The sequence below is a fragment of the Pleurodeles waltl genome, chromosome 10, assembly GCF_031143425.1.
Source record: "Pleurodeles waltl isolate 20211129_DDA chromosome 10, aPleWal1.hap1.20221129, whole genome shotgun sequence".
NCBI classification, from domain to species: domain Eukaryota; kingdom Metazoa; phylum Chordata; class Amphibia; order Caudata; family Salamandridae; genus Pleurodeles; species Pleurodeles waltl.
This window is the reverse complement of record NC_090449.1, coordinates 83,327,841-83,353,853: the sequence shown is the minus strand read 5'-3', so window position 1 is coordinate 83,353,853 and position 26,013 is coordinate 83,327,841. Positions and strand designations below refer to the sequence as shown.

Below are 26,013 nucleotides of genomic sequence, written 5' to 3'. Positions count from 1 at the left end.
AGGATGTGGGAAGAGTTAATGGAGCTATTGTTTCCAGTCTGTTACTTAAGGGGTACAGCTGATCTTTTCATTTTGATGCATGTAGTTTCACTGTTGGGTTACAGAGAGTCTGTGATGAAGCAGCACAAGTCATTCTCTTGTTCATCTGTGTTAATCAATGGGTTATTAATTAAGACAGGTGAGAGACAGAGAGAGCAAGAGAGACGAATGAGTGGCAGTCATCGTTCCTCGTCAGGGGGAGTATGATTCGGCGTGTATTATGTATTGTGTTTTATGTTACAAACAATGTGATAATAAATTGATTTTCAATTGCGCTTCACACTGCTGTTTCTAAGCGCTTTAAGGTAAAGGTGTTTCCATTAGCCAGTCTAATAGCATTGAGACCACTGGGAAGGATGGATAGAGAATTGAAGCTCGTAAACTGCAAGTTTAAAGCGCTGACATTTTTTTGCGTATAACTCACTGAGCCTTAGTTTATGCTATGTTCGAAAAATTAACACTTAGCAAGTAAAACGCCCATAAAAGTGGGACATGAAACATTTGCACTCCCCACCCTTCAAACATAAGGCAGCTGGAGTTCCACAACATCTACAAAGACCTTTTTTTAACTTTTACGTTGCTCTTGGCAAGGTGTAAAAACACCCCAAGTTGAAGAACTGTCTACAGAAGGCGGGGAAAGGAGAAGGGGAAGGAGAGAAAGGGTCAGGGAAAGCATTCAAACTCTTCTGATAGGACATCAAATCCATATAGACCTCATATAATGGAGCCTCAGCGTCCCAAGCCACCATGAAACATGGCGGTCAATGCAAGGGGGGCAGAGAGAAGTGTCATCAGACAACCAGTAAAAGCTACAAAAGCACTCAAAGTCTTGCCAGAATGACTATCAGGCTCGGTGAACACAAAATCCTTTTAGCCGTAAGCCACCTACAGTTGGACATGGCTGCAACCGGAAGTTAGCTCCGCATACCCAGAAAGGACATAAGGCACTGAGTTTTTGCCACCTGATTTAGAGTGTAAGACTGAATTCTGGAAACTGAAAAATACAATTTAAAAGCCAGGAAATACCACTATCTGCATACTTCCTACCTTCCAGCAAAGTTTTCTTGGGAAATGTAATACTTCTCATGCCTTGCACTACACAAAAGATACGAATTCCAATCTGTTTTTCATTTGACCTTTGTCCTCCTCCAAAATGTTTGTATTGACACCTCTGAAATAAGGCTGTGATGCTAGCTTTGCAACAGTACATGCAACAGGCTAAAACAGAATGTAAGATAAGTAGTTATTTTACTTGTTGGGGTAATTAACTTAAACAAGATGTATCCTACTGTTCTGGTTGCCCGCTGGTAAAAGTAAGAACCAGCATATCCATTAAATACTCGTAGTAACTGTTGAGTATTAAGTATAAGGAAGTGAGATTGTATATCCTAGCAAGCATCTCATTTAAGGCCGCAGTTTCCCCACCTTGAGCAAGAATGATGGCAGTGATCCTCTACGCCACACAGAATCTAGAAAATTAGCCACTAGCACAATGAGAGAATTTTCTTGTAAGAAGTATTTAATCCAAAAGAATATAAATAGTCATCAGTTGTTCGATCCTACATAATAGCTACATTTTGTGCTCCAGATTGTGCCCAAAGGGTTCTCCGGAGCCGGCGCAAGAACACGTGTGGGGGCACGCGCCTTGTACATTTCCACCATGCGTTTTAGGAACAGACTTCTATGTCAGTGTGAGTTAAAGGTGTTGCCTCTGGTTTATTTGAATCTGTTAATAACAAAGTTAAGGTGTTGCAGCTAAAATAATTGACTTTATTTGTCTTAAAATATTGTTTGTTCAAAACCTTACCATTAAAGTACATTTCAAGATCTATGAACACAATTTCCTATGGAAAATGCACTCTCCGGTGCTCAAGGAGATTTTGATTAGGGTGATGGTGGCATGGCACCGTTCCCAAGCAGGGTAGGTGCAGATTAAACGTCAGTAGTACAGTTGTTTGGCAACCTCAGAATGCGGATGATTTGCAGGTCTATGTCAGGGTGAAGTGGATTTGTGAGGAGGGGTAGAATTGTGTACATTCTGCAGGATTAAATCTAGGATAACGTAAAGGGCAGTATGTGATTGAATGGCCTAAATATATATATAAACACAATGTAGAAAATACTGTGCAGGTCAGATCAAGGATATTGAACATTGCTACCTCATTAACAAGTTTAAGCAGCGTTTTGTGTGGATCTGCGTTGCAGTAATGAAGCTGGATACATGTTTTACAAAGTATGTTGAGTTTATTAGCGGAAGGATCCCTGTGGTGTCTTCCGGAGCCAACTGAGCTCCAACTGCCCCTCAAAGAACCTCACAGAAATAACAAAGGGAAACATTCAAAGCCTCGAGCATCCTGGCTTGGCTAAATGCTACATCACATTTTTTCCCTCAAAACACGAGGAAAGAATCAGGAAAATAAAATGAAAAAGTAGGAAAGAGCAAAAATCACATCCTCGTTCTACATTGTCGACCAAGCGGGGTGTCTTAGGGGGTCTCATCATGAGGTGCACACACTGTCTGAGAGGCATAATTCCACGTCCATGACTCTGCCAACTAACATGCCCACCTGCAGACCAAGTCTCATGGAATCCTCCACCTTTATTGGCTGTGTCTGTCAATTCACAATCCGTCATTGTCACCCAGCTACTACAAGAATCATCATCATCAAAGACCTCATGACAGACGTATCCTTTCTGATACAAGGCTACACATCGCAAATTCAAACTCTGTCCATTCTCTGATACCACCCAGGACTCATCCTTCCTAGTTCTCCTACTAGAAAAAGGAGAAACTGGCACACATTTGTTCACAGTGGTGCCATATGCCCAAACCACATTCCTCATCGCATTATCGACCCTCAAACCGCTCCTTACATTGATTTCCAAATTCCCCTTTACCATCCTATTTGCCCACTCCACTCACCTGTCTATTGGATTGGGGACTGGATTGAGAACTTCTGATGTGTTCAAAAGTGGCAGCTGCTTCCTTTTGAAAGTCGGGGTGCACTAAAAAACACATTCAACCTTATAACAGTAACTTACCTTGCTTGATGATCTTCCTCTGCGGCACACGTTCAGCTGCAAACACATCTGAGATTCCTCTTGCCTCGTGCATGCTGGCAGTAGAGACGTGCCTGCTGAACAATAGTATCCAAACCAATCCAAGGACTGCTGGCATGCTGCTTACAACACTAAACAGTAAAAGAGCAGTGCTATGATTGGCTAGAGCAGGCAAACTGCCGCTCCATCGGACATCTGTGGATCTGTGCCTCTGCTTCTTAGCTGCCTTTCAGATGTTGATTGCAGAAGCCTGAACTGTGCATGTCTGTCTGGCCACAGTGAAAACACCGGCCAATCTTACATTCTTATTTGAGTTAACACAGCCTCAAGTCATCCCACTGCACTGCTCAAACGCCGGGAGAGAGTGCTCATTTATGCCACCCCCCCTAAACAGGTGATAGTATAAGGGAAAGCGTGCAAAGGAAAATGTGGGACAGTGTGTAATGTAGTGGGTCACAGTGGAGTGATCAGGCGAACAATGCCTCCACACCCCTATGGACGAGCCACTCCTGGTGTTTAATACCCAGCTTGTCCAAGTATTCCTTAATCTCATCCCAAACTAATTGTGAACCATTATATGTAATGATGTATTGCACCACACCTTTTCCGACGAAAACCTCATTCGGTATCCTGATTGTGTCATGGGTCGTTACTAAACCCCGGAAAAAAAACACATCCAACCATTTGGAATAGACATCCACAGTAAAAGCAGCATAACGCTGGGGGTCTCTGGCAAAGCATCAAATGTTCCAATAAAGTGTAGACAAGCCTTGACCCATGGTATACATGGATCCTCCTCATGCTGAGATTGAGTTCCTATACCAACCTTCAATCTCTTCCCTCTTTCAGACCCTTCAGTCAACACCATTCCTAATGACCTTTCCTTTCAGGCTTGGTCTCCAAAACCTTTCCTTCAGTCGCTTTATCTTCGTGAGTTGGCCAAGATGGCCTTCATTAGCCAAAATAATTTATTTCTCTGTAAGATCATGGGGAGGAATACATCTATCTACACATGAGTAATAGAATTTATGAGTTCATCCACAATCTTGAAATCAGATCTCACACTCACCATTTCCACCTCTGCAATCTTAACTCCATATTTTTCCATAGAGGGAGCCCACTCTTCTCTTGAAACAGCATCATACAGACTTTCTATGGTATCAGATATGCTGGCAAAAACCTCTCCAGCCTCAAAGTTTTCCACACTCTCACTCAAATCCATTAAGTGTGGGAGATAATTTGCCAAGCAATTGAACCAACCTGGGATATGCCTAATTTCATACATACAATTTGCAGCCTTGACTCAAACTTTGCCATCCTAGCTGAAGTACTTGGCTTCAAAATTCTGGGCTAAGGTCTGTGATCAATTTGTAAAATGATTTTAGTTCCCTACACATCGGTTTTGAAGTACTCAGTACCCATGCTGCCACCACTGCATCTCTTTCTACAACTAGTAGGAATGGGTAGATACTCTCTGACCTGACTTAGAGCCCAAGAGACAAAGGCAACAGTAATGTCCTTGCTGCTGTGTAATTGAGACACTACAACTCTGATCCCGATGTATTTGCAGCCACTGTAACAACAGTTTTCCTGCTGATATCAAAAAACGACAGAATATCCACCTGGGTTATTGCTAAATTAATGGCTACAAAGACTTTTTGTTGGGCTTCATGACAAACAAAAATCACTCACTTCCTCAAAAGAATTCTTAAGTCTACAGTTTTCTCTGTAAATGTTTAACATAGTTTTCATAATATTCAAGAAAGTCTATAAAGGACCTGAGCTGTTCCTTATTTGAATGCACACAGTGTTGTTTACGAACGGACTAGATCAGCTTTGAGTCTAACCCCCACTTCAGAGATGGAATAAATTACCTCCTCCTCCATAAATATATATTTCTGCTTGTGTTGGATCATTCCCAGCACTTCATTGTCTTGCTAAACACTCCGTTAAGACCAAATTATGTTCATCAACTGTGTTAATAAACTGCAGAATGTCATCTTGAAAACAAAGATGACATTTTGGACAGCTTTCAAGATATCGGTCATATGCACTGAAAGTCTCTGGTGACGAATACTGACCTAAAAGGCATGTAAATTAGAAAATGCCATCTGGAGTTACAAGTGCTGTAAAAACCTTTGAGTTAGGGTGAAGCTGAAGTTGGTGGTATGCACTTATTAAGTTTAACTTCAAGAAGTATCTACCAACACCACCATTCAATTGATGTTGTGCAAGGGAAACAGACCACAACAACATTTTGATTCAAAGACCTTAGGTCTATCCAAAACCTAAGGCTTCCAGCAGCCTTTTACATTATTATGATTGAAGAAAGCCATACTGAGGCTTCCACATGCTCTATGACGCCCTCAGTCACCATCTGGTAGAGATCACATTTGACTACTTGCCTAATTAGTAAGGGAATGCTATTTGCCTTATGCCCGACTTGGATTGCCCCCATTTTCATGACTACCCAAGCCTATTTCACTTTTGAACACCCATTGAAAATTAGATAGTACTGCATCAACACTTGTGTCACATTCCGCCATGATCTGGTTTGGGGTCTGTGGGTTAGTAACTATACTCAAGGCATACTAGTGTGCCCAACCTAATATTGGAGGCCCAGTCTTGGCTACGTATATTTTACCTTTGATAAAATATAATGTCAACCCACATGTAGTCAATGATATCAATACTCCTGCCTTGGTATCCTTTGGGGTTTATGGCCATGGGGTGTAATTTGACACCAAGCCAGGTCATATTAAATACATCTTAACAAACAGTTGTGTAAAGTCAACCAGAGTCAACCATGAGAGCAATGTTTTGCCCGTTAAACAGGTATATGGCTTTAGGTCTGTTCAGTTGAGTGTGTTCGTCTTCAGGATATCCATCAGACTTTGTGTAGGTTCCTCAGTGTTGACTTCCACAGCTGCAATTCTGTTCTTGGCATCATGACACATGCAATCAAAGAGTGCCTTCCTACCACACCTTCTGCACTCTTTGCTACTTGCAAAACAGTTACTTTACCCTTGTTATTCTCGGTGACTGACAATTCTTGGGTTGCTTTTGCTTTTGTGCACCTAGAGATTGCATTTCTCTTGTGTAAAGCCTGACTCTTCTGCAGCCTTTGCAGTTGTAATATAGCCGCTCTAAGGGGGAGAATGCTTGCAGCTCAAAGTTATTCTCATACGTTTTTACTAGTACACTGTAAGATAAGCTGACCTGTTTTGAGTTCATCAGTCACAGGACTATTGGCATTGCATGGGCAGTTCACAGAACCTTCTGTATGATTATTTCCGGGTTTACCAGATGCTTTGTGCCGAGTGTGTTTTCTGTTTGCTGGATTTCCTCTGTGCTTGTTACCTAGGGTGCTGCACTTGTATTTGTGTCTAAGTATGGCTTTCAACAAGCCCTTGCGTCTGGTCCTGCTATTTCCTCAGGTGATGCTATTATTATTGCTTTTATGTTAGTCTATGGTTCAGTGTGGTTAGAGTACGGAAAATACCCAGGTGTGTGATCTATGCTACATCTGTGATATACTCACGGTCTCATGTAATAAATGTCACTTAGACCCCTATATATGCTGTCCTCTATTAGTAAGGGGCGGTCCTGCTTCATTTTTCCTACGTTGTCCTGGACAAGTGCATCATACTCTAATGGGGAGATGGAGCTTCTGTTATGCAAGCTCTCTGGGCTAATAAAGTACCAAGTTCAACAAAATCTTACACTGAAGTACAAACTATGTTTTTGGAACTAACCCATCTTTTACATCCTGTACTTTCCTGTTCTCACAGGCTTCAATCTTCGTGCATGTGTAAACATAGGCCTGGGAGTCCTGATTGCCTATTTGAGCATTCCCCTGCTACAGAACCGGCTGATGTCTCCACAAGCCAGCAAATCCATCTTCAGCCCTCTGCGCATTGTCAACACCTACAGCACCTTTTCAAGGTAATTGCAGCTGTTGTAGCTTTGTGTTTCTATTTTTGTGAGGGCAGGTCTATGACAAGGCAAGATATGACACCAGATTACCACTAAAAACAATAAACGTGGCCCATCGCTAAGAAAGCAGGGGATCAAAATGTAGACATCTTGCCAGCACTGATTCTAGCCCACACATCTAACTTTTTTGACAAGTTCCCCATTAACAAAGACACAGAATAACTGTTTTCCAATCTAGACATAAATTCACAATATACCAGAGATCAAGGAGATGAAACAGAGGGAGTGTTTTGTATATGAGGCTGTGTTTGGGGATGCTCCTACTGAAAAGGTATGCATTTTCAAAAATAGATACATTAAATCAAATAAAAGCCCATAAGTAGAAGGTCACATGCATCATATACATAAATTAAATTTCACCCTCCAGCAAAAGACAATTGCTTGCTGCAATTTGTATGTGTATGCTTTATCTGGTCTTTCGCAAACATAATGATGACGTAAATAATATAAAATGTATGTAAAACAGAATCGCTGGCTCCAATTATTCCTCATCCCATAAGGGGGCTCTCTTGTGAGCTCATCTTCTACCGCTCAGATTAAGAAGTAATTTTCACTTTCCAAGGCATTACAAATGCTGTATCCTTACCGATCCACTGCTCTACTGGCTTAAATACAGCAAAACCTCCTCAGTGGGCTTCGCCGAACCACAGATGTAGGTAGTGCAATCATAATGAATTTGAAAATAATGTACACATTCCTGGTGATCAGTTTCAGTGCCAAAGATTGGGTTTTTCGTGTCAGATAGACATCTCTGATCTATTACAAGCAAACTGGCCATACTGATGTCCAAAGCAGAAAAGTATAGATATTGGGCACATACAGAGAAGATCCTGACCTCTGGTACGACTCATACATGCCTGGCTATTCAAGTGTTGAAATCACACCTGTTCTGGCTACAGACTCTCGGTCCCACCTCTGATGCTCGACTTTCTTCCCCTCGATTTGAACCTCTTAACTTGAGAACCGCTGTAAACGGCCCATTTTGAGAATACGTGTGATGCTGGGCAGCCACACGGGGTACATAGTGGTGCATAGGGATATGTAATTTTGGTCACGTTCGGACCTGTCCTCTCTGGAATTAGATATGCATAGTGAACATTTTGGATTTGGACGAACTCTTGTGTCTCCTGTTCTTGCCATATATCACTATGTATGATCTAGCAATCAGTATTTCGAATCAATGTATATTATTACAGTGTTTGCAAGCATAGTGTAACTTTTGTAAAACCCATAAATAATTGTGACGAGCTGAGAATGAAAATGATAAAAGGTGGAACACAAAGGCCAGATCTTGTCCTGTGCCGTTCAACACACTCATGTGTGACATTAGGGAGAAACCTGATTTTCGTACACCATTTAGGCAGAAAATATGAGAAACAACGTAACATTCTGGATGTGCAACTCAAATTCAATGCAGTTAATTGCAAGTGCATAGGTTCAGGACATGGGCATGTTGAGGAATGTGTGGGGTATGATCCCTTAAAAGGTGCTAAACAAAGTGACCTTGAGAGAAAGATTTGCATTTTGTGCACTAGCCACAGCTGACAAAATCGGTTTGTGTAACCAATGTACACATCACTCACTAGCACAAAAATAATAGATGGAAATGTTTGAATGAATTGCTCTGGGCACATTCTACTCCATCATTTTTAGCTCGCATATGTGATTAGTGAAACGGAACAGCCATGAGCAAGTCAGCTTTGGCCGTGCCCTAAAAGGGAGAATCCATATTAAAAGTCAATGCCACATGCCCCCTGAACGATAACTGAAGCAACCCCATATGTATTTTACTGATCGAGTTTCATCTGAAGTTTGATGTCTAATTCGCCAGACCACAAGCACAGCGAGAACAGTGATGTCAGATCGTACCCAGAGATGGCCGACCCGAAGTGTGCATTCCGACGACCATTTGTCAGATGATGAGAGACTCAAAAAAAATGTTTACCAGCTGAGATATGATGTGTACTTGACACATTCATGCCTACAGGGGCCTAAGAAAGCAAAAGTTGTAAGTCACTTTCAGACAAAGAGGGCTCTGCGACCCAGAGGTCACAATGTTAGTACTTTTCAAGTTGGAGGTAGGTGGAGCATTGAAGCTGCCATTTGACAGTAATTCTTACAAGGAGTGGAGAACTCATGAAACTGCAACATCAGATGGTATGCAGACAATAGTGTAATTGAATTGAAGAATGCCCTGGTTCAACAGAGGAAAGCCTTAACACTGGTGTTACAAGGGGATCACAAATTGATTTCTAAAATCCCAGTATTGAATGGGGAAAGCAGCGAGATTGGTGTTTCCAAGCTGATTCGCGCAGGTGAGCCTGTCATTTTAATCCTGCACAAAGTTCGCTCTGCCCTTTTACACGTACTATGCCTCCATGACTAACAACAGAGAGGAAGTAGGCGATTTAATGATGGGGTGCCTCGCCTTGGAATCCCCTGCCACTTGGCATCACAGGAGAGATTCCGTAAAAGCTTGAAAAAACTTCAGCCGCAAAGGCTTTTGAAACCGAGTCATTGGCCGTTTAGAAAGAGCACATAGCCAACCAAAGTGACTCTTGAGCTGTTGCTTCTAGTCCGTGCTTGAAAGGGAAATATATTTCTGAGAAGTGCCGGTACTCTCCAATGAAAAGTATTACGTTTTTCTTGGGAACTACAGGTACCCTCCCTCTAAAAATAGAAAAGTGCCAGTACTCCGTACCGGACAGTACCGACCCATTTAAAGCACTGCTTCTAGTTACACCTGGGAGGAGTCATTCTAGTCGGTGCCAATAGGGGCTCCGAGCTTCTATATAAAAAGAGCCCATCATCCATACATTCACTGAAGGGTTTCACTCACAAGTGACAGTGCACACTTAATGGATATGTGCGGAAAAAACACAAAGCACAATACATGTTCCATCGGCCAGTATGGGGTCACCTCACGTCCAGTTTCATCCACCACATGTAACCCCAAGCAGGAGCAGGAGGACCTTCCAAGTAGAAACAACTTCATCAGTCTTGGAGAACCCAACAAGCAGCTTGCAATTCTGCAGTCCAGCCCCGTGTTTGTAACCCCAGCTTATGTAAGCCAATAAAAGCTAGGCTACACCTTGTAATGAATATGCAGCCATGTGAAAGCTGACATGTTCCGAGTCGCACAGTAGGAACATGCTTTTTATTACTAATTTGGTGTCTCTGATTTACAGGGTGTTTCCAGGCTTTGGGCAGCGAGCCACGACTCGTAGCTCAGCCCCCCGCACGCACCGCGCAGCCCGGCCGCCGAGCCCGGCCGCCTATTAACTGCCAAGTTAACAATTACTGAGTGATGGGGATAGCCTCAGGGGCGGCGGCGGCCCTCAGCCCACCGGAAGTAGCCGTGCGTCAGCCTCCAGGGTCCTCAGCGCCCTCCAGAAAAGAGCCACCCCTTCAGCTAACCCTCGCCGCGCTCCACTAGTTTTACAAGAAAATAAATACTGCTCATTTGTTTGTCTTTCGGGTGTTGGCGGAGCCCTGCTGTAGAATTGGTGCAAACTCTCATGCTTACATGCATGACGTAGAATTTGAGGCTAAGTTTACTTTGGCGTGTAAGGGCTTCTAGAGAGCAGTCAAATACACTTAGAGTAGCGTTGGGTGGGAGGGTGCTGACTCGCATTTGTTTTATTAACTGAAATAAGCCCAGCCGTGTGTAAAATGGATACTGCAAGCCACTTCGGCGCTCTGTGACATTATATGGTCAGGGAACTCTTCATCACTGGCAATGTTCTCGTAATGTACGGTAGAAACTCTGTCCTATATATTACAACGATACAAGCAATAATAATACATTGTTTTACACAGCACACCTGTCGGCACAGTTCCATAATGCTGTAACTGTCAGGTGTTAGTATTATGTGATTGTCTTTTTGTCAGCTCAAAGAGGATCTGACAGTGCCACAGATTATGCAGCAGGATCTGTCTGTACTTGTAGCAGCTGTAGGGGAATGATTGCCACCATGCCATGGGATAAAGATTTATTCCTATATTTATCTACCAAAACAAGTAAATCCCAGAATCCTTTACAAGTATAACATACACATACTAGGCTTGGAAAGTTGAAAGACCAGGGCACCTTCGACTGCAGTGTCACAAACAAGCAATCACTTAATCTGCAGTATGTTTTGCTAGATGAAGAAAAAAACAGCAGTGAACTACATATATATATATATATATATATATATATCTCAACATGAGATCCCCAAAAACAGCCACATTGTACTACTCTTAAAGCAGAACCTTTCTTGTTTTTTGCCTTCTCAGTACTTTTGAGCTGCTTTTTTGCTTTGAATTTGAGAGGAGCAGCACCGTGCCTCATCCAAAAAAGCCTGTAACGAGGATAGTATTATGTTTTATAAAAGTTATGTTTAGTAACGTAGATTCTGGTTCTGGTTAACAGTTTTGTGGTCACCATGCATCCTTTGTGCCAGGTATGACACTGTACGCCCTGTAAAAGAAGACAGCTGTGCTTGGGTTGGGAATTTCAAATCCAGGCCACGTGTTCCTGTGAGTTTCTGATGTTGCCCCACTTCGGGGACTCCCCGGGAATATTCCCATTACCTGGATGTGTGAGGTCAGGGCTAGTGGCACCCTATGCGACGGTCTTTTTTGGGCGCACCCCCCCCCCCCCCACTAACACATGCCAACGTTGTGTTCTGTACAGCATTGACAGAAACCAATGGTGCATGACTCACCATTTAGGTCCAAGGCTGGCACAGTACCATCATGGATGGTGACTCACCGTGCAAAGTGCGCACACAAAGTAGCAATGCATTCTGCACAGCACTGCCAATGTAATGCTACACTTCACTGAGACAAGTCAAACGTGCAAAGTGACCAGTGTTCACACAAGCTAATTATGCATTGTGCACAGCACTGCCATATCCCAGAGTGGAGCTGTGCAGAACACTGAGACAAGCCTCAGGTGCACTATGTGCAGCTTTCATACAAGGCTGGGCTGCATTGTTTACAGCACTAACACAAGTCAGGTGTGTATTGTGAACAATACGGACAAAAGCCAGAGGCACATTTTTAACAGTACAGGGAAAAGACAGAAGTTTTGGATGCACTTCACACAATCAAGAGTGCACTAACTCGACCCATGAACAGCAGTGTCACACACCAAGGGTGCGTTTTGCACAATTTATGGTCAGACACAGTGCCAATACAAATAGAAACTCACCATGTGCAGTGCATACTCGAAGTAGTGGTGCATTGTGCACTATTCTGACAAAATTAGCTGGTACACCGTGGCCAGCCCTCAAACAATCCAGGGATGCACTATGTACAACAGTCACACAAACCAGAGCTGCATTGTTTGTGCCACTGACTTAAGCCATTGGTGCACTGTACACAGCATGGAAACAAGTTAGTGATGCACTGTGCACATCATCCACATGAACTGGAGCTGCAGTGCCTACAGCTCTGAGACAGGCGAGTTGTGCATTGTGCATACACGTATGCATGCCCCAGGCGAACTGTGCATAGCAATGACAAGCTGGTGGGATACTGTGCAAAGAACTGAGATAAGTTAAGGATGGATTGCGCACAGTATTCAGACAAGCCTGGGTGCACAGTGTACAGCAGCAACACAAGCCACAGAAGCAGTGTAAACAGTACAGACAACAAGCACAAGCTAAAGGAGGCGCACTGAGCACAGCACAGCACAGAGACAGGCTTAATGTTCATAGTGCCCTGTATCCACACAACCCCGAAATGCATTGTGTACAGCACTAACACAGGCTGGGCAGGGACATCTTAAGGATTTTGGGGACCCGGGGCCAAACATATTTTGGGTGCCCTTATTTGGAACAGCTTTGAATGTATGTTACAATTTCAACAATGCATACCCTCTCCCCCCCCCCGCACCCCGCCCTTTCCCCCCCGACCACCTCCTCGGATTCCCTCACTACCACCTGGTAAATGTGCCCCTTAGTGCTCCATAGCCCCCCTTTCACATACGTTCAATTATTTTACGGCGCGTGTAAAGGCTGGCTTTACTAATCCACCCAACTAGCCACATACAATATAGTTCTGTTCTTTTCACCAGGCATATTAACCCTCTGCATATTAACCCTCTATGCTACTTTATGGTGAGTCAAAGCTGCCACCAGACGAAACTCTCATCTCTCTCCCTAGGTGGAGCATTACTCACAAGAGGTATCTTGATATTTTAATTGGTTCCTGAAGGCTGGACCCACAAGAAACTTTTCAGGAGGTGCTTTTTAACTGCGAGCTTCTTAGTTATTGCTAAAGACAGCACCCCCCTGAGGTCAGCACCTGGTGCAGTCACACCGCCTAAAAGCCAGCCCTGTGTGCGGTGGAGCTTGGAAGGGTGAGAGTGAAGAAAGACAAATTATATCTTCCTATGCCTTGTTGCGACTTTAAAATGTAGATGTTTTAAAAGGAACAGCGGAGGAAGTTACGGATTAGCACTGATAACATCTGATGGAATTGTATTCTTGAAACTGATATGGTGTTTTTTCAAGTGTGAGGAAGTGGTGTGTTAAGGCATGCATGGTATGTATGTTAAAAGTTCTTAGTGTTTAGAAGAAATCATTATTATATACCAAAGAGTCAATGACTTTGCAACTGCTCGAAGCAAGTAGAGTTAGAATAATTGGTGTGAATCATGAGAACATGAAAATGCTGTGCATTTATGTGTATATAAGGGAAGGACAAGCACCTTAATCTATGTAGCTAAAGAAAACTGCATTAACTAAGCACATATGTTTATTCACTTTCTGCATGGCGGCATAAGCAAAGAGGGAGGAATCAGTTCAGAGCACTGCTTTCGTGTGACGTATTCATTCAACAGATTGCACACAATACTTCTTACTCAGGGGTGTGGAATTTAATAAAATATCTACTTGTCTTTGGGAAAGGCTGCTATACAAATCTACTTGTCCTGTAAAAAAAAAAACACTTGTCCCTTTAGTGCCACATAGTGTAGTGATAAATTATGGCCGCAATCTCATTATGTAAGAGCTCTGATAATAGCCTCTCCAATTATGCCAGGGCTCATCATTTAGTAGGGTTTCAATACTAGCAATTCCCTTAGGGGTATATTTATTAAGAAAGCATGTAGTGTAGCACAGCAAGTCACCCTACTGCACTGCGCGATAGTGAAAGGGCAGGAATATGCCATATTTAAATCTGTATGATGCATTCCTGTCTTTTCCCTGTGCTGGTGCACAATCTGCTGCCTTGCGCCAAAGCCGACATCTTTGCACCATGGTGCAAGGGTGCCTGTGTTGTAGGCAGGATTGTTTTTGTGCAGGAAAGGGAACCTTCCTGCACGAAAACAATCCTGAGAGGCATTTTCCTCTCTGCAGCATACATCAAAAGTGTAAGTAACAAGGAGAAATAAGGATATTTCTCCTTGTTACGCATTATCTGATGAGGCGTAAGATTTTGATGCATTTCCAGATCTACCAGTAATGGTAAATCTGGGAATGTGCTGAAAATCCATAGGTGGCTGCATGGCAACACCCACAATCTATCCACTGAACACCTTCCCAGGACAGAGTAACGCAATGCAGTGATTTGTGCTGTGTTGCGTTACTCTAGATTTATTCAACCAGGCAAGGGTACACAAGGGGGCATTGCGTGGCTTGATAAATCTAACTTAATAGTTGCGTCACTCTTGCACCCTGTAGCGTGGGCTGACGCAACAGTTTCATAAATATGCCCCCTACTTTGCCACCTTTCTGCAGATCTACATACTGGGACTGGAAGTAGCAGTAAGAAATAATTCTAGGGTTTGAATGCCCTTTTGAATCTGTGCAAACCTAGTAACTTGTAGGTTTTAGGGGTTTTCACCAGTTCTTCTTTAATGTTTTCCCATAACGAGAAAGGTTGGAAATTTACCTAGTTCAATTCCCTTTTTGCCTCATGGTCCCTTCCATAAGCTCTGATGCATTCTTGTAATTTTACACTGTTGTGTCATCTCCCAGAGATGGGCTTATTTGTACATGTAGTGCTGTGCTGAAAGTGAGATTCTCCTTGCTGCCAAAGATCATTATTTTAAGCCCACTTCATAGGCATTCCAAAAATGTGCTTTTTTTGGCTTGGGGTTTTTCTGGGAAAGCTGGATGTTGATGGCGCGAGGGCTTCAATGGACTCTGGGATCCCAGAAGTAGAGAAATGGACATCTCAGAATCGCACAATTGCCGCTGTGCTCTAAAGTGTTGAACTGTCCGGGCACCGGACTTGCAAACACATTTGGGAGTGTGCCCTGGCACACCAGTGTGAGAGGGCAGCGTCAACAATACTGTGGTTTGCATGGTTTACAGAACAGGGCTTCTGGCATTTGAGTCAGACTTAGTGGGCTGGTTCGACCTCACAGATTGAAATCCTACATTGCTTGAAATGTGTATTAATCAATCATTATAGTTACGTCATATTCATTGAAAAGTCTTCTTTGGTGCTGTTAAAATGTGACCATCTTTTATTGTGAAGCTGCTGTCCTCCTCTTGCAGGATCACAAAGGTTAGAACAGAGATCGTCCTCCAAGGGACATCATGGCGGAACCACGACGACCCCGGCGCTGTGTGGGAAGAGTATGAGTTTAGGTGCAAGCCTGGTGATCTGAAGAGGAGCCCCTGTGTCTTGAGTCCATTCCACTATCGTCTGGACTGGCTGATGTGGTACGCGGCTTTGCAGGTGAGGCGCAGCAACATTTTACACAACGCGGGAGGGTTGTGATGGTTAGATTGTGTTACCACCACCAAATAACGCAACAACAGTGCTCGCCTGCTATAAAAACCATATTAGCATTTTCTCCAGGTAGAACCCATCTCTCTTCTGTGCTTTGCAAGAACACTGGCGCCACCTCTGATCTTTAAATAATATCACCACTGCCCCAGCACTCCCTTTTGAGCCCGCTGCAGTCACCCTACCCGCAACCCAGCACCTGTATCCATATTAACAAAGCGGATACACAAAATTACAACTCCAGCTGCATTTCCTGTGCTAACAAACCACATTTAATGGCGCAATTATCATATTCTGTGGCAAAAAGGTGAACCTAGTCTGCGGCACCATTATCTGCATATTCTATGGCGCCACAGTCGCATCATTTTGGCGATATATTGTGCTACAGCGAAGGGCACGCTCCTGCGTTACAATTGCACATATTCTCTTGCACTTTTACGCTTTACTGTGCAGAAATTTGGTTTTAACAGCCTCCTTACTCCATTGCACATAATGTACGGACAGAGAGGCACATGTTGTGTGGTGTAGTTGGTTATGTTGCCAACATTTGCATAGATACTTCTTGGGAGTTAGTGGGTCTTCTGTGAATGGTTAACACAGTCACTGTTTGTTGAAAAGTCACTGGAGGAACACCACAGGTGAATCTGGACATGGGAAATCAGATACCCAAACCAGGGGTATGGGTCTGATGTACAAAACTGAAACAGCTTTTCATACAACTCGCTAACTTTGTAAATCGCAAACCTGAAAATGACATTTGTTAAACAAAGGTGTACTTGATCACAAAGGCTTCAGTACAGCCATTAGGGAATCGGTAATAGAATATAAAATAATTTGCAACTAGCGAATGAGCTGCCATCTTCATCAGACGAGCAGCCTGATTTTTCCTGGCAGCCAAAACGGAGCTGTGCTCAAGGCCGAAGCCCTGCACTTCATCATTCACACAAGTGACAGGTCAAAGTCTTAAGTACTGCACAGAAGTGTGCACTTAAAACACCACCAAGAACAAAGAGCAGTGGAGTGGCAGTTGAGAAACAGGTTTTGGAAGGCATTTCTTTATACACTGTTCGTAGACACAACGGAATTGAGGACTTCCATAAGTAGTTTTAAAAAGGAAATACGTTTTATAATGACCAATGGAAAACTGCAGCATCCATGTAAAACACACATTGGGTCATAAATACAGTTTTGTCCATTCAGCATATCACATATTTTGTGAAATACTATATAAATGATACACACATATAGTCAGTTTTCAATAAATTGAACATAGTACAATTTTAAGACCAGTAGGGAGGCTGGTCATTGTTCTAACAGCAATTATTCAAGCTATGTTTATTTTTCACTTTCTTACCATTTCAATGAATGCAAGATGTGTCAGAACTTGGCAGAGGCCATATGAAGTTCAAGACCACGGTACATTTAACGTTGACCTTGAGAAAGGAATACCTGTGGCCTTTACAGTGGATGTGAGTAAATTCACTTTTCCATGTGCTAGTTGGTTGGAAATGCCTGGTGAACGAACTTCAGTACAAGAGTAGCATTACAGAAAAAATGAGTTAAAGCAAATTGTTAGTTAAAGAATTGAAGCTTTAGACAAGAAACTTGAGAAGCCAGGTTGTCTAGGTATAAACACAATAAGTGGGAATTGAAGGAGTACAGGAAGTGCCTCCAGAGATCAGTTCCATTGTCATTTGGTGATCCACTCCCACGAAGTGATGAACCATCTCTCATTGTCTTTGGAGTCACCACAGACCTGATGATCTTACCAGATGCTGCATCTCTGAAACCAGGTGAAGGGAATGTACAAAACAGAAAGATTCAGCTCCACTGTGTTTTGCATCACTGCCATTTTGTTGGGCATGAACCTTGGATTAAGGTGTACCGCGGACTATGATGATGGCCAAGGGGGCTTCATGATACCATCACAGATCAGAGAAGAAGACTGCAGTGTAGCTCCCTCACCAGAAGTACGCCTTTGAGAATGCAGGAGAAACAATATACAAACAAGCAAAGGCCTCGGGGACTAGGCCTAAGAAAGTACTAAAGCGTGCTTTTGTGTAACAAATTTTACAAAAAAAAACTACATCTGAAGCGCCACATATTAACTGCATTCCTAGTTAGGTTATCTGTCACGTTAGATGATTAGTTCAAAAAATCAATCTGCAGGCTTCCCAAAATCTTCTTATCCCCATACCTTGGAGAATCCATTTCAACTGGCAATAAAGTGTCCTTTGAATGAATGGCCGATGACGAAAGATTGCAATATTTGTATCAGAACTACAGAAGAAATGTGCTTTATAGTCCCGTCCTTGCCTTTTTGTGCTTCATTCCCTCTGAAACAGACCTTTATTGGCGTGAAAAGTTCCTGAGGCTGCAGATGTTATGAGCAGAAGACATTCTGAGTTACACTGTGAAATTTCTCTCTAATACTTCAGTTGTATCAAAGCCGTCACTGCACTCCTCTGACAGCAGCTCTTGTAAACAACATAGCTTGTTTATTTATTTAGGTATTTATTGATGTGATTGTGTTGTTTTGCATGGTACCACTTTGTTATCATTGGACCATTTCAGAATCCTGAGCGTTTCCAGCTCTTAGCTGTGTAGTTTGCCCTGTCTGGCTTGCATTACTGATTTGCTGTGGATGAAGTGAGGCCGACTCTGACGCCGGCATCTCCTCGCCTAACCAACTTAGACTGCGGCTTCGCCCCACAATCTAATCTACTCATGCTCACCACAATGACAACTATGGTGAGAAGAATTATCTGCTTCCTTGTATGGATTCTTAATCTAGACCGTACTTCGGCACACAGAAGATGGTAAATTAAATACGTATTATGATTCATAGTTGCCCATTCCAGAGGGCCCCAGGAATCCAGCTGGTCTGTCCCTGAATACACAAACTGTCGCTTTGATGATTGGAACAATGCACTTTCCTCATATTGTGTGAAAGTTTAAAAATCAAAGAGAAAGTTGTTTTAGGCTTCCCTTTGATGGTGGTATACCAAGGTTGTAAATTATAGTTCGACTAGACTCAAGAAGTAGCTCCATATTACTATGTACGGTCCTCTCTGTGATGCTGTTTGTCATTGAGGCACCGACCAGGACTCGAATCCGTAGAGAACACTTTAGGGTGACCGACCATGAAAAAAACAGTAACTGTGTGGCCAGGCATGTTAACGACTTGCACCTACCTGTGAGGTGTGTGTTTCGACGAAGGGAAGAACCAGAGGAGCCTTGCAACCCAACTGACCAGATCCACACCGAAGGACATCTTTGTGACCTGATCAAGAATGGTGTGAGGGTGATCTGCACCACAAGCACAAATTAATTTTTGCCCATGGTACTCCTACCCCTACAAAATGCCATGTTTGCAGTTCTTAGCTGCAGTATTTTTGGTTCCCCGTTCTAGTTCCCCTATAAACGTTTACCTCAACTTAATGGTGTATCGGTCCTCAAACCAAGATTCGAGGATCTGCAGAGAGTATTCCAAGTCTGTAAGTGTTATGTGCTGTCAGTTTCCCGTTGAATGTGGTGGGTCTCTCTGATTTCAGAGCCATTTCAACCATCCACGGGTGCCCTATGTTTCTGATAAAATCACAGTTTGAAATTGCTGTTATACCCTCAGCCTGGGCTCCAGCTTCCTAACCCTGCTGTTGATCCAGAGATTCCTTTGTGCCTCCGATGTCCCACCCATTTGTGAAATACTGTCCTTACATATCATAACGTGTGTTGGGCTTAGCCCTCCCTGCAGGGTCACCCCTAAACTTTTTGCCTTCACCACTCCTGCTTTCTGAACTTGTTTTTTGGGCTTTTAAAAATTTACCACTCCTAACATGTGAGTAAGTGCTTGTGTTCTCCCCTATAATATATTACAATAGGCTTACACTTGATTGGTACATTTAATTTAATTGTACGATCCTTGTATGTGATACCATGTGTACCCAAGACCTGTAAATTAAATGCTATTAGTGGGCAGCATCACTAATTGTGCCACTCACTAAACGTATCCTTTTAAAACAGGTCTCGGGCCTGCCATTGCTACCTTAATGTAGTTTTAAACCGACAGTTCAACTTGGCAAAATAAACCTTTTGCCAGGCTTAAACCTTCCTTTTTAATACATCTAAGCCACCACTAAAGTAGGCTCTAAACAGCCCACAGGGCAGGATACATTGCATTTTTGAAAAGTAGGACATGTGTATTTAAGTTGTTTATGTCCTGGGAATGGACAACTCCGAAATGCGTTTTTCACTAAGGCCTACTGTAATAGGGTAGAGTAATTTGAGTTGCCTTATTACATTTAATAAGTGATAACCTTTGATTAGGAGCAGTTAGAAATGTAATGTTTGGGCTCAAATTAATTCTAATTTAAGATTATCTTTAATGGTAAAGTCGGATTTCAGAGTGCAGTTTTGAAAATACCACTTTTAGAAAGTTTAGAAAGTTGGCATTTTCCCAACATACAGTTTCTGAGGCTTTCTAGGAATTTCCAGATGCCTGGGCCTGTTAATTGCGCCCCCATCAGGAATGCATACTGGGCCCAGACAGTGAACAATAAGAACTAGATATAGCTGGGAGAAGGCCATCCTGGCAGGGGTGAAGGGGAGAAGCTGTTCCCTGTCCTACTTACATTTCAAAAGTCACCTCCAGCACACTCACGGAGGAACTTGGTAGAATCTTTTGTCACCCTAGACCTCTTGGAGCATGATCAGGAGAGAAAGTGGAAGGAAGGAACTTTTTAGAACCCGATGTGGGGGTGAACTAGAAGTTTCCCTAACATCTAAGGGTGGCAACAGGTATAAATATTGGCCAACATGAGCAACTCTTTATTTCACTCCTGGACCTGCAGAGGACACCCAGAAAGAAGACTGCCTTGTATTTCTGAGGACGGCCCTGCTATTCAAGGCCTGTCTTGTACCGCCATGGACTGCCCTTCTGTTACCAGAGGATTGCACTGCTACTGGAAGCCTTCCTTGTACCCTCAGAGGACTACCCTGCTGCTTGAGGCCTGTCTTGCTGCTTGATCCCAGGATTACCAGAGTGACTCCAAGGGTCAGTTGGTTGTTCTGAGTTACAGGGACACAACAAGCTCCAGAGACATTCCTACAATTGCCCAGTTGACCTGCTGCAACTGTCCCTGCCTAGACCTGCCTGGACCTGCTTGAGCACGCCTGACCTCTGCTAGAGTGAGTTCCTGATTCCGAAGAAGTACCACCCCAGGCCCTGGACCCTTGGCTGGCATCAGTTGAGCTCCTAAGGTGATAGATGGGTGCATCATGCCTCCACTCCAGCGTGCAGTCAGCCCCATTGCATCATGGTATATGCAGTATAAATGTGTTTTTACTTCATAAAGTAGTCTGTACCTTTTCATCTTAGTAGGTGCAGCTAGTGCTGTATATCTCTGGACACATGTTTCTGGGTTTAGCCCCTCATCAGCAGAGAGCAGCAGAGAGCAGCAGGTCTATCTCTTGGGTTGATGAAAATGCTGCCAAAAGTCCTCTCAGGTCTCAGTACAACTCACTGGCACGCAGGCACTACAACCAGAGCTCGTCAGCTCAAAAAAACTACAGACTGTTTAATGAAGTAGGAACGAGCCTGTAATACATTTACCATGATGCAATGGGGCTGACTGCGTGCTGGAGTGAGAGGCAGGGTGCTCCCATCTGTTCACTATCAGTTGAGCTCCTGCTGTGAAATCCTGAAGGGTTGAGCTCTACGTGCACAACTTTGAGAAGGTAATTTTACAAGTGGAACTAACCTGGTCCCTGTATCCGGCCAGCATGCCATCGCGGTCAGCCTGAACTTGTGACTTTGTCCTGGTCAAGTGCGACCGACCTGTTAGTGCTTTCTGCTTCTTGAAGCTATTTTTACTTAAACCTTTAAAATTGCATGTCTCCGGTTCTACTCGGGGCTTTTGTAATTTTGGTCTCTTTTTATTTATTCATTTTTACTCTATTTTTCTAGATTGGTTTGTGATTTTTCTTGTGTTGTGTTTTCACTTTAGTACTGTTTGGGTGCTGCACAAATACTTTACATTTTGCCTCTAAGTTAAGCCTGACCACTTTGTGCCAGGCTACCAGAGGGTTAAGCACAAGAAGAGAAAATGAGCTACAACTAATGCTCACTGTTGTCTACAATATAAACAACCAAAAAGTCAAGATAACAAAAATATGAAAAATGATATTTATTACATATGTATGTACAACAACATGAGAACGCATTAATCAAAATTAGATATATAAATATTTACATATTCACAAGGGAAGACACACACACATATATATAGTGAATAAACAGAGACACAGTGTTACACAAGACAAGACACAACAGATAATAAAAAAATAACATTGACAGAAGAAAATCCAAATTGTCCAAGATATAATAAGATGTAAATTAAATGTACACTTTTTCTTTCTAGAGTCTTAATAATGTTCATAATAATGACAGGTTATAACTCAGAACTAAATAGCGTCTCCACCTAATTCATAAAGAAAATGTAATCAATTGGACCTTAAAATTCATAGTCCATTTCACCACCCCACTAAGTTCATGGTTAGATAGAATGGTTCCTCGGTAGATGAAAAAAAGCGAGTGAACATATAAACTAAAAGACTATTCGTTTCAAGTAAAACAGTAGGAAAAGAACCCCTCGTTTAACTGGGAACTATAATTTTTCAGGAGGGGATAGCCTACCTTCTGATATGCCGATTTCTTTTATGGCGACTATTGGTAAAGAACGCCCGATCAAGGGTTGCGAGTTCGGCATTCCCCATTTTAAGGTCAGGCATTCAACTCCTACTCGCGGTAAAGACCGCGAGACGAAATCGCGCGATTTCGTACTCAAGAGGCATCTAAGAATAGGGTCGGCCATCTTAGAGAGGTCTTCAATGTAACCAACTGTAGGGAGAAAAACCGAAGACAGAAGAATAATTCAAAATAGAAAGATCAAATCATTAAATATATAATTAGAAAAGAACCATGCAAAAAATGAGATACAGAATAAAAAAAGAAAAAGAAAAACATAAAAAATTAATAAAAAAGAAAATACATACTCAAGTATTTCCCTGGATGGGCTACGTATTATACCAGGGACCCTCGATAGTCTTCTCTCTTTCTTTCTACCAGAGGGTTAAGCACAGGTTAATTTGGTGACATTTGTGGTTCACCCTGACAAGGATTGTGGCTGTTGCTTGAGAAAGCTATTCATCCCCCTCAACCAATAACCCAATTTCTTACAGCTTGTATTGATCAAGTACACTTTCACCCCTTGGGGCATCTTGACACTGAATAACAGATTTGTACTCCTAACCAACTCTATGCTGGTCACTTTATTGACCTTGGAAGGATAAAAGACTGAGTAGACCCACCGGGAGTCGAGCCTGTGACCATAAAGGCAACACAGATTAGTCCAGTGAGCCATTGCTGCCAAGTTTCTCAGGTCCATGGGTGATGTGCTCTCCCAGTCCCAGTTTTTTTCTTTGAATTCTGGGACTTGTAGTCCTGTTATATAATGGAGTAAACAAGACTACAAACCCTAGAATTCAAAGAAAATACCTGGACGGGAGCAGCGCATCATGCATGGAACTGGGAATCGTGGCTTTATGAGCCACTGTGCCTGTTAATTTCTTGAAAGTATGTATTATTGACTGGTAGCCAATCTCCAGTACCAGTAGTAATCTGCTTGACTATTGACTGTACAAAGAGATGTGCCAAAAATGGGTTTACATTTGATCCGTGGCCAGTAACCAAGCGACAGATCATCTAAGCTTTGGTGGCCCCTAAGACTCTGAGCAGTCATTCTCTGGTACACCAATGTCTAGCACTGCACACGGGCTGCTGAGAAAGTTCAGCAGCGGTCGGAAGCACCATAACCAAGGGGATACACTGTAGTGTTCTCTTACTTGGTCTCACTGACTCAAACTTACCAAAACGAAAAATACTGCAGAGTTGTAACTGAGGATGCCCAAACTGGGACGCGTACTTTAAGATACGCCTTAGAGCACATTGCTATGTGTCGTCAAGAACCTCACTCTATTAGTGCAATAATTGTGTTTTGGTTGTATCCTAACACCTGCAGGTACTCAACCCTATTATTTTTCTTTGTCATTCCCGATTTTGACTGCATTGGTATTCCTGTATGTACAAAGGGAGTAAGATGACTATCGAGGGCATCAGTGCCCAGGACGCCGGTGCTAAGCGCCACGACCCATCAGGGACTGCACCAGGAAGAGAAGGGCTAGCAAGCTGCCTGTCATGGACCGGTCTGTGCATTGTCACCACGATGCCAGGGCCGCAGTCCTGGATTCAGGTCAGAGCAGCCATTGGACGGTTATACGTTCATACTCTCAGCCTTGAAGGCTCACACCTCGCCACAGACCATGTTTTGGCTGTAAGAGGGTGAAAAGAAGAACATATTCACTGCGTTTCCCTGCAAACCCATTTATCATGTAAAATACGGTACAAAAAGGGACTGCTGACTCTATTGGGAGGGCTCGGTAATGAAGCCTTGCTCGGCAGTTGTACAACATGAGGACTAGATCTGTCAGCAGACAGGCTCTCCGGTGGGATGTCTGACAGTGAGAAGTTAGAACAGCTTGGGACGTGCAGACAAATCTGAGTTAGTAATTTAAGCCCTGAAAAGTATTACAGTGCGGCTGTACTTTATCATCAGATGGTGGGGGCTGCTGCGGGCTCGTCCCTGAACCCGCCGAGCTGTTTCGCCGTATTTATCCAGCCTGACTTTGTCCAGTCGTGTGTTCTGTTTGGCTCCTTGTGTCCGGGAGTCTGGTTTCGAAAGATGTTACCTGGTGGGAAGAACCCTGCTGTCCCCACCTGCTTTAAAGGCCGCCATACACCAGTCTAGTTCCCGAGCACAAGCTGACTAGCCACAAAACTAAGTATGAGGCACAGATATTTGATGAAGACTGCTTTCTCTTTCACTGGTACTTGTATTTTTCGACTACCGTTGTCTTGGGACTGTTCTTGAGGCAGGTACTGTGGCTAATTTTTGTGGCTATTTTTTGAATGTGTCTCCCGTGAGTTATTTTTTTTGTCTTTTTTACAGCGCTTGCCATCATTTTGATCAAAGGCGTACACATTTGTTGGCTTAAAACTTGTCTGTTTTTTCAGGTTGCTTATTTAAGACTTCATTTTTAAGGCCGACTTTATAGCGCAGCTATTGCAAGCTCTGTTGTTAGCAATTCTTATATACATTAGAAGACCTATATAAATACAGTTACAATACAGCATACATAGAATGGGCTTTGACTCTGCTCACAAGAGTCTACTCTCTCACTGCATGTCGTTTGCTTTTTTGATTAGTATTCCACATCCTATGGAGTGCTCGGATAGCAATGCATGCGGCACTATTGTACAGGTCAAAAGTATACTAAATTATCACATTTTAAATTCTTTTTCTCATTGATACATTTAATACAGAAAGTAAGTGTTGTTGTTTTCTTTTTTCACTGCAGCAATGTTTCATATTTTAGTGAAACCTCAAAATGCATGCCAGTACAATTTTCTTTGCCAGTGCTTATTTAACCGTTCCCGTTTTGCAATAGAAACGACATGTTGGGCTGGCTTCTTCCGCCAGTGCCCTGAGCCCAGATTTTGTGATCGTAAATGAGATACCCACGCTCGGACAAAACCTCCACGCAGCGGCAAAAGCTTTCACAATTGCTTTACTTAACAAGATTGCTAATCTGACAGTAGTCTTTGTTCAGGTCTGTTTTTGAAATCTGGTTTCCTGAGCAGTGGGCCCGAGACTGCGTTTTTAAGGACAGGTAGGACCATGTCATCAGAATGGAAAGTGTCCCTGGCAGCCATCACAGGCACTGCCCACTCTTGCCGGAGTGTGATTGAGTGGGTATCACAGTGGTTTTCAGGGTTGCTCTGGTTTCCAAAGTTCAAGGTTATTACCTGCTATAGGAAGGGTTGTACCTATCTAAGCAGAGTCATATTAGAGGATGAACCAATTAATCTTGGTCACAGGCAGAGCAACGTTGGTGCCATCCATTGACCACAGAAATTAGTGCAAACCATACTAAGGCGGCCATTGTCACCCATGCTTCAATGGTAAAGCTTTGATAAACAGCACCTCAGGTCGAGCACTTTCAAGACAGGAAGTGAACAGATCCCATTAATTACAGTTCATTTCAGCAAGCCTCTGTTTATCTGTGGTCCAA

The 26,013-nt window shown here is 43.0% G+C and overlaps 1 protein-coding gene across 2 annotated transcripts in view; it reads left to right on the top strand.

Annotated features, from left to right (window-relative positions):
* Window positions 1-26,013, top strand: part of LMF1 (lipase maturation factor 1) — a 981,191-nt gene that overhangs the window by 897,625 nt on the left and 57,553 nt on the right. For both annotated transcript variants that reach the window (XM_069209821.1, XM_069209820.1), the window contains 2 exons: window positions 6,891-7,044; window positions 15,591-15,774. In XM_069209821.1, the coding sequence (XP_069065922.1) occupies window positions 6,891-7,044; window positions 15,591-15,774 (338 nt within the window). The remainder of the gene's footprint in view (window positions 1-6,890; window positions 7,045-15,590; window positions 15,775-26,013) is intronic.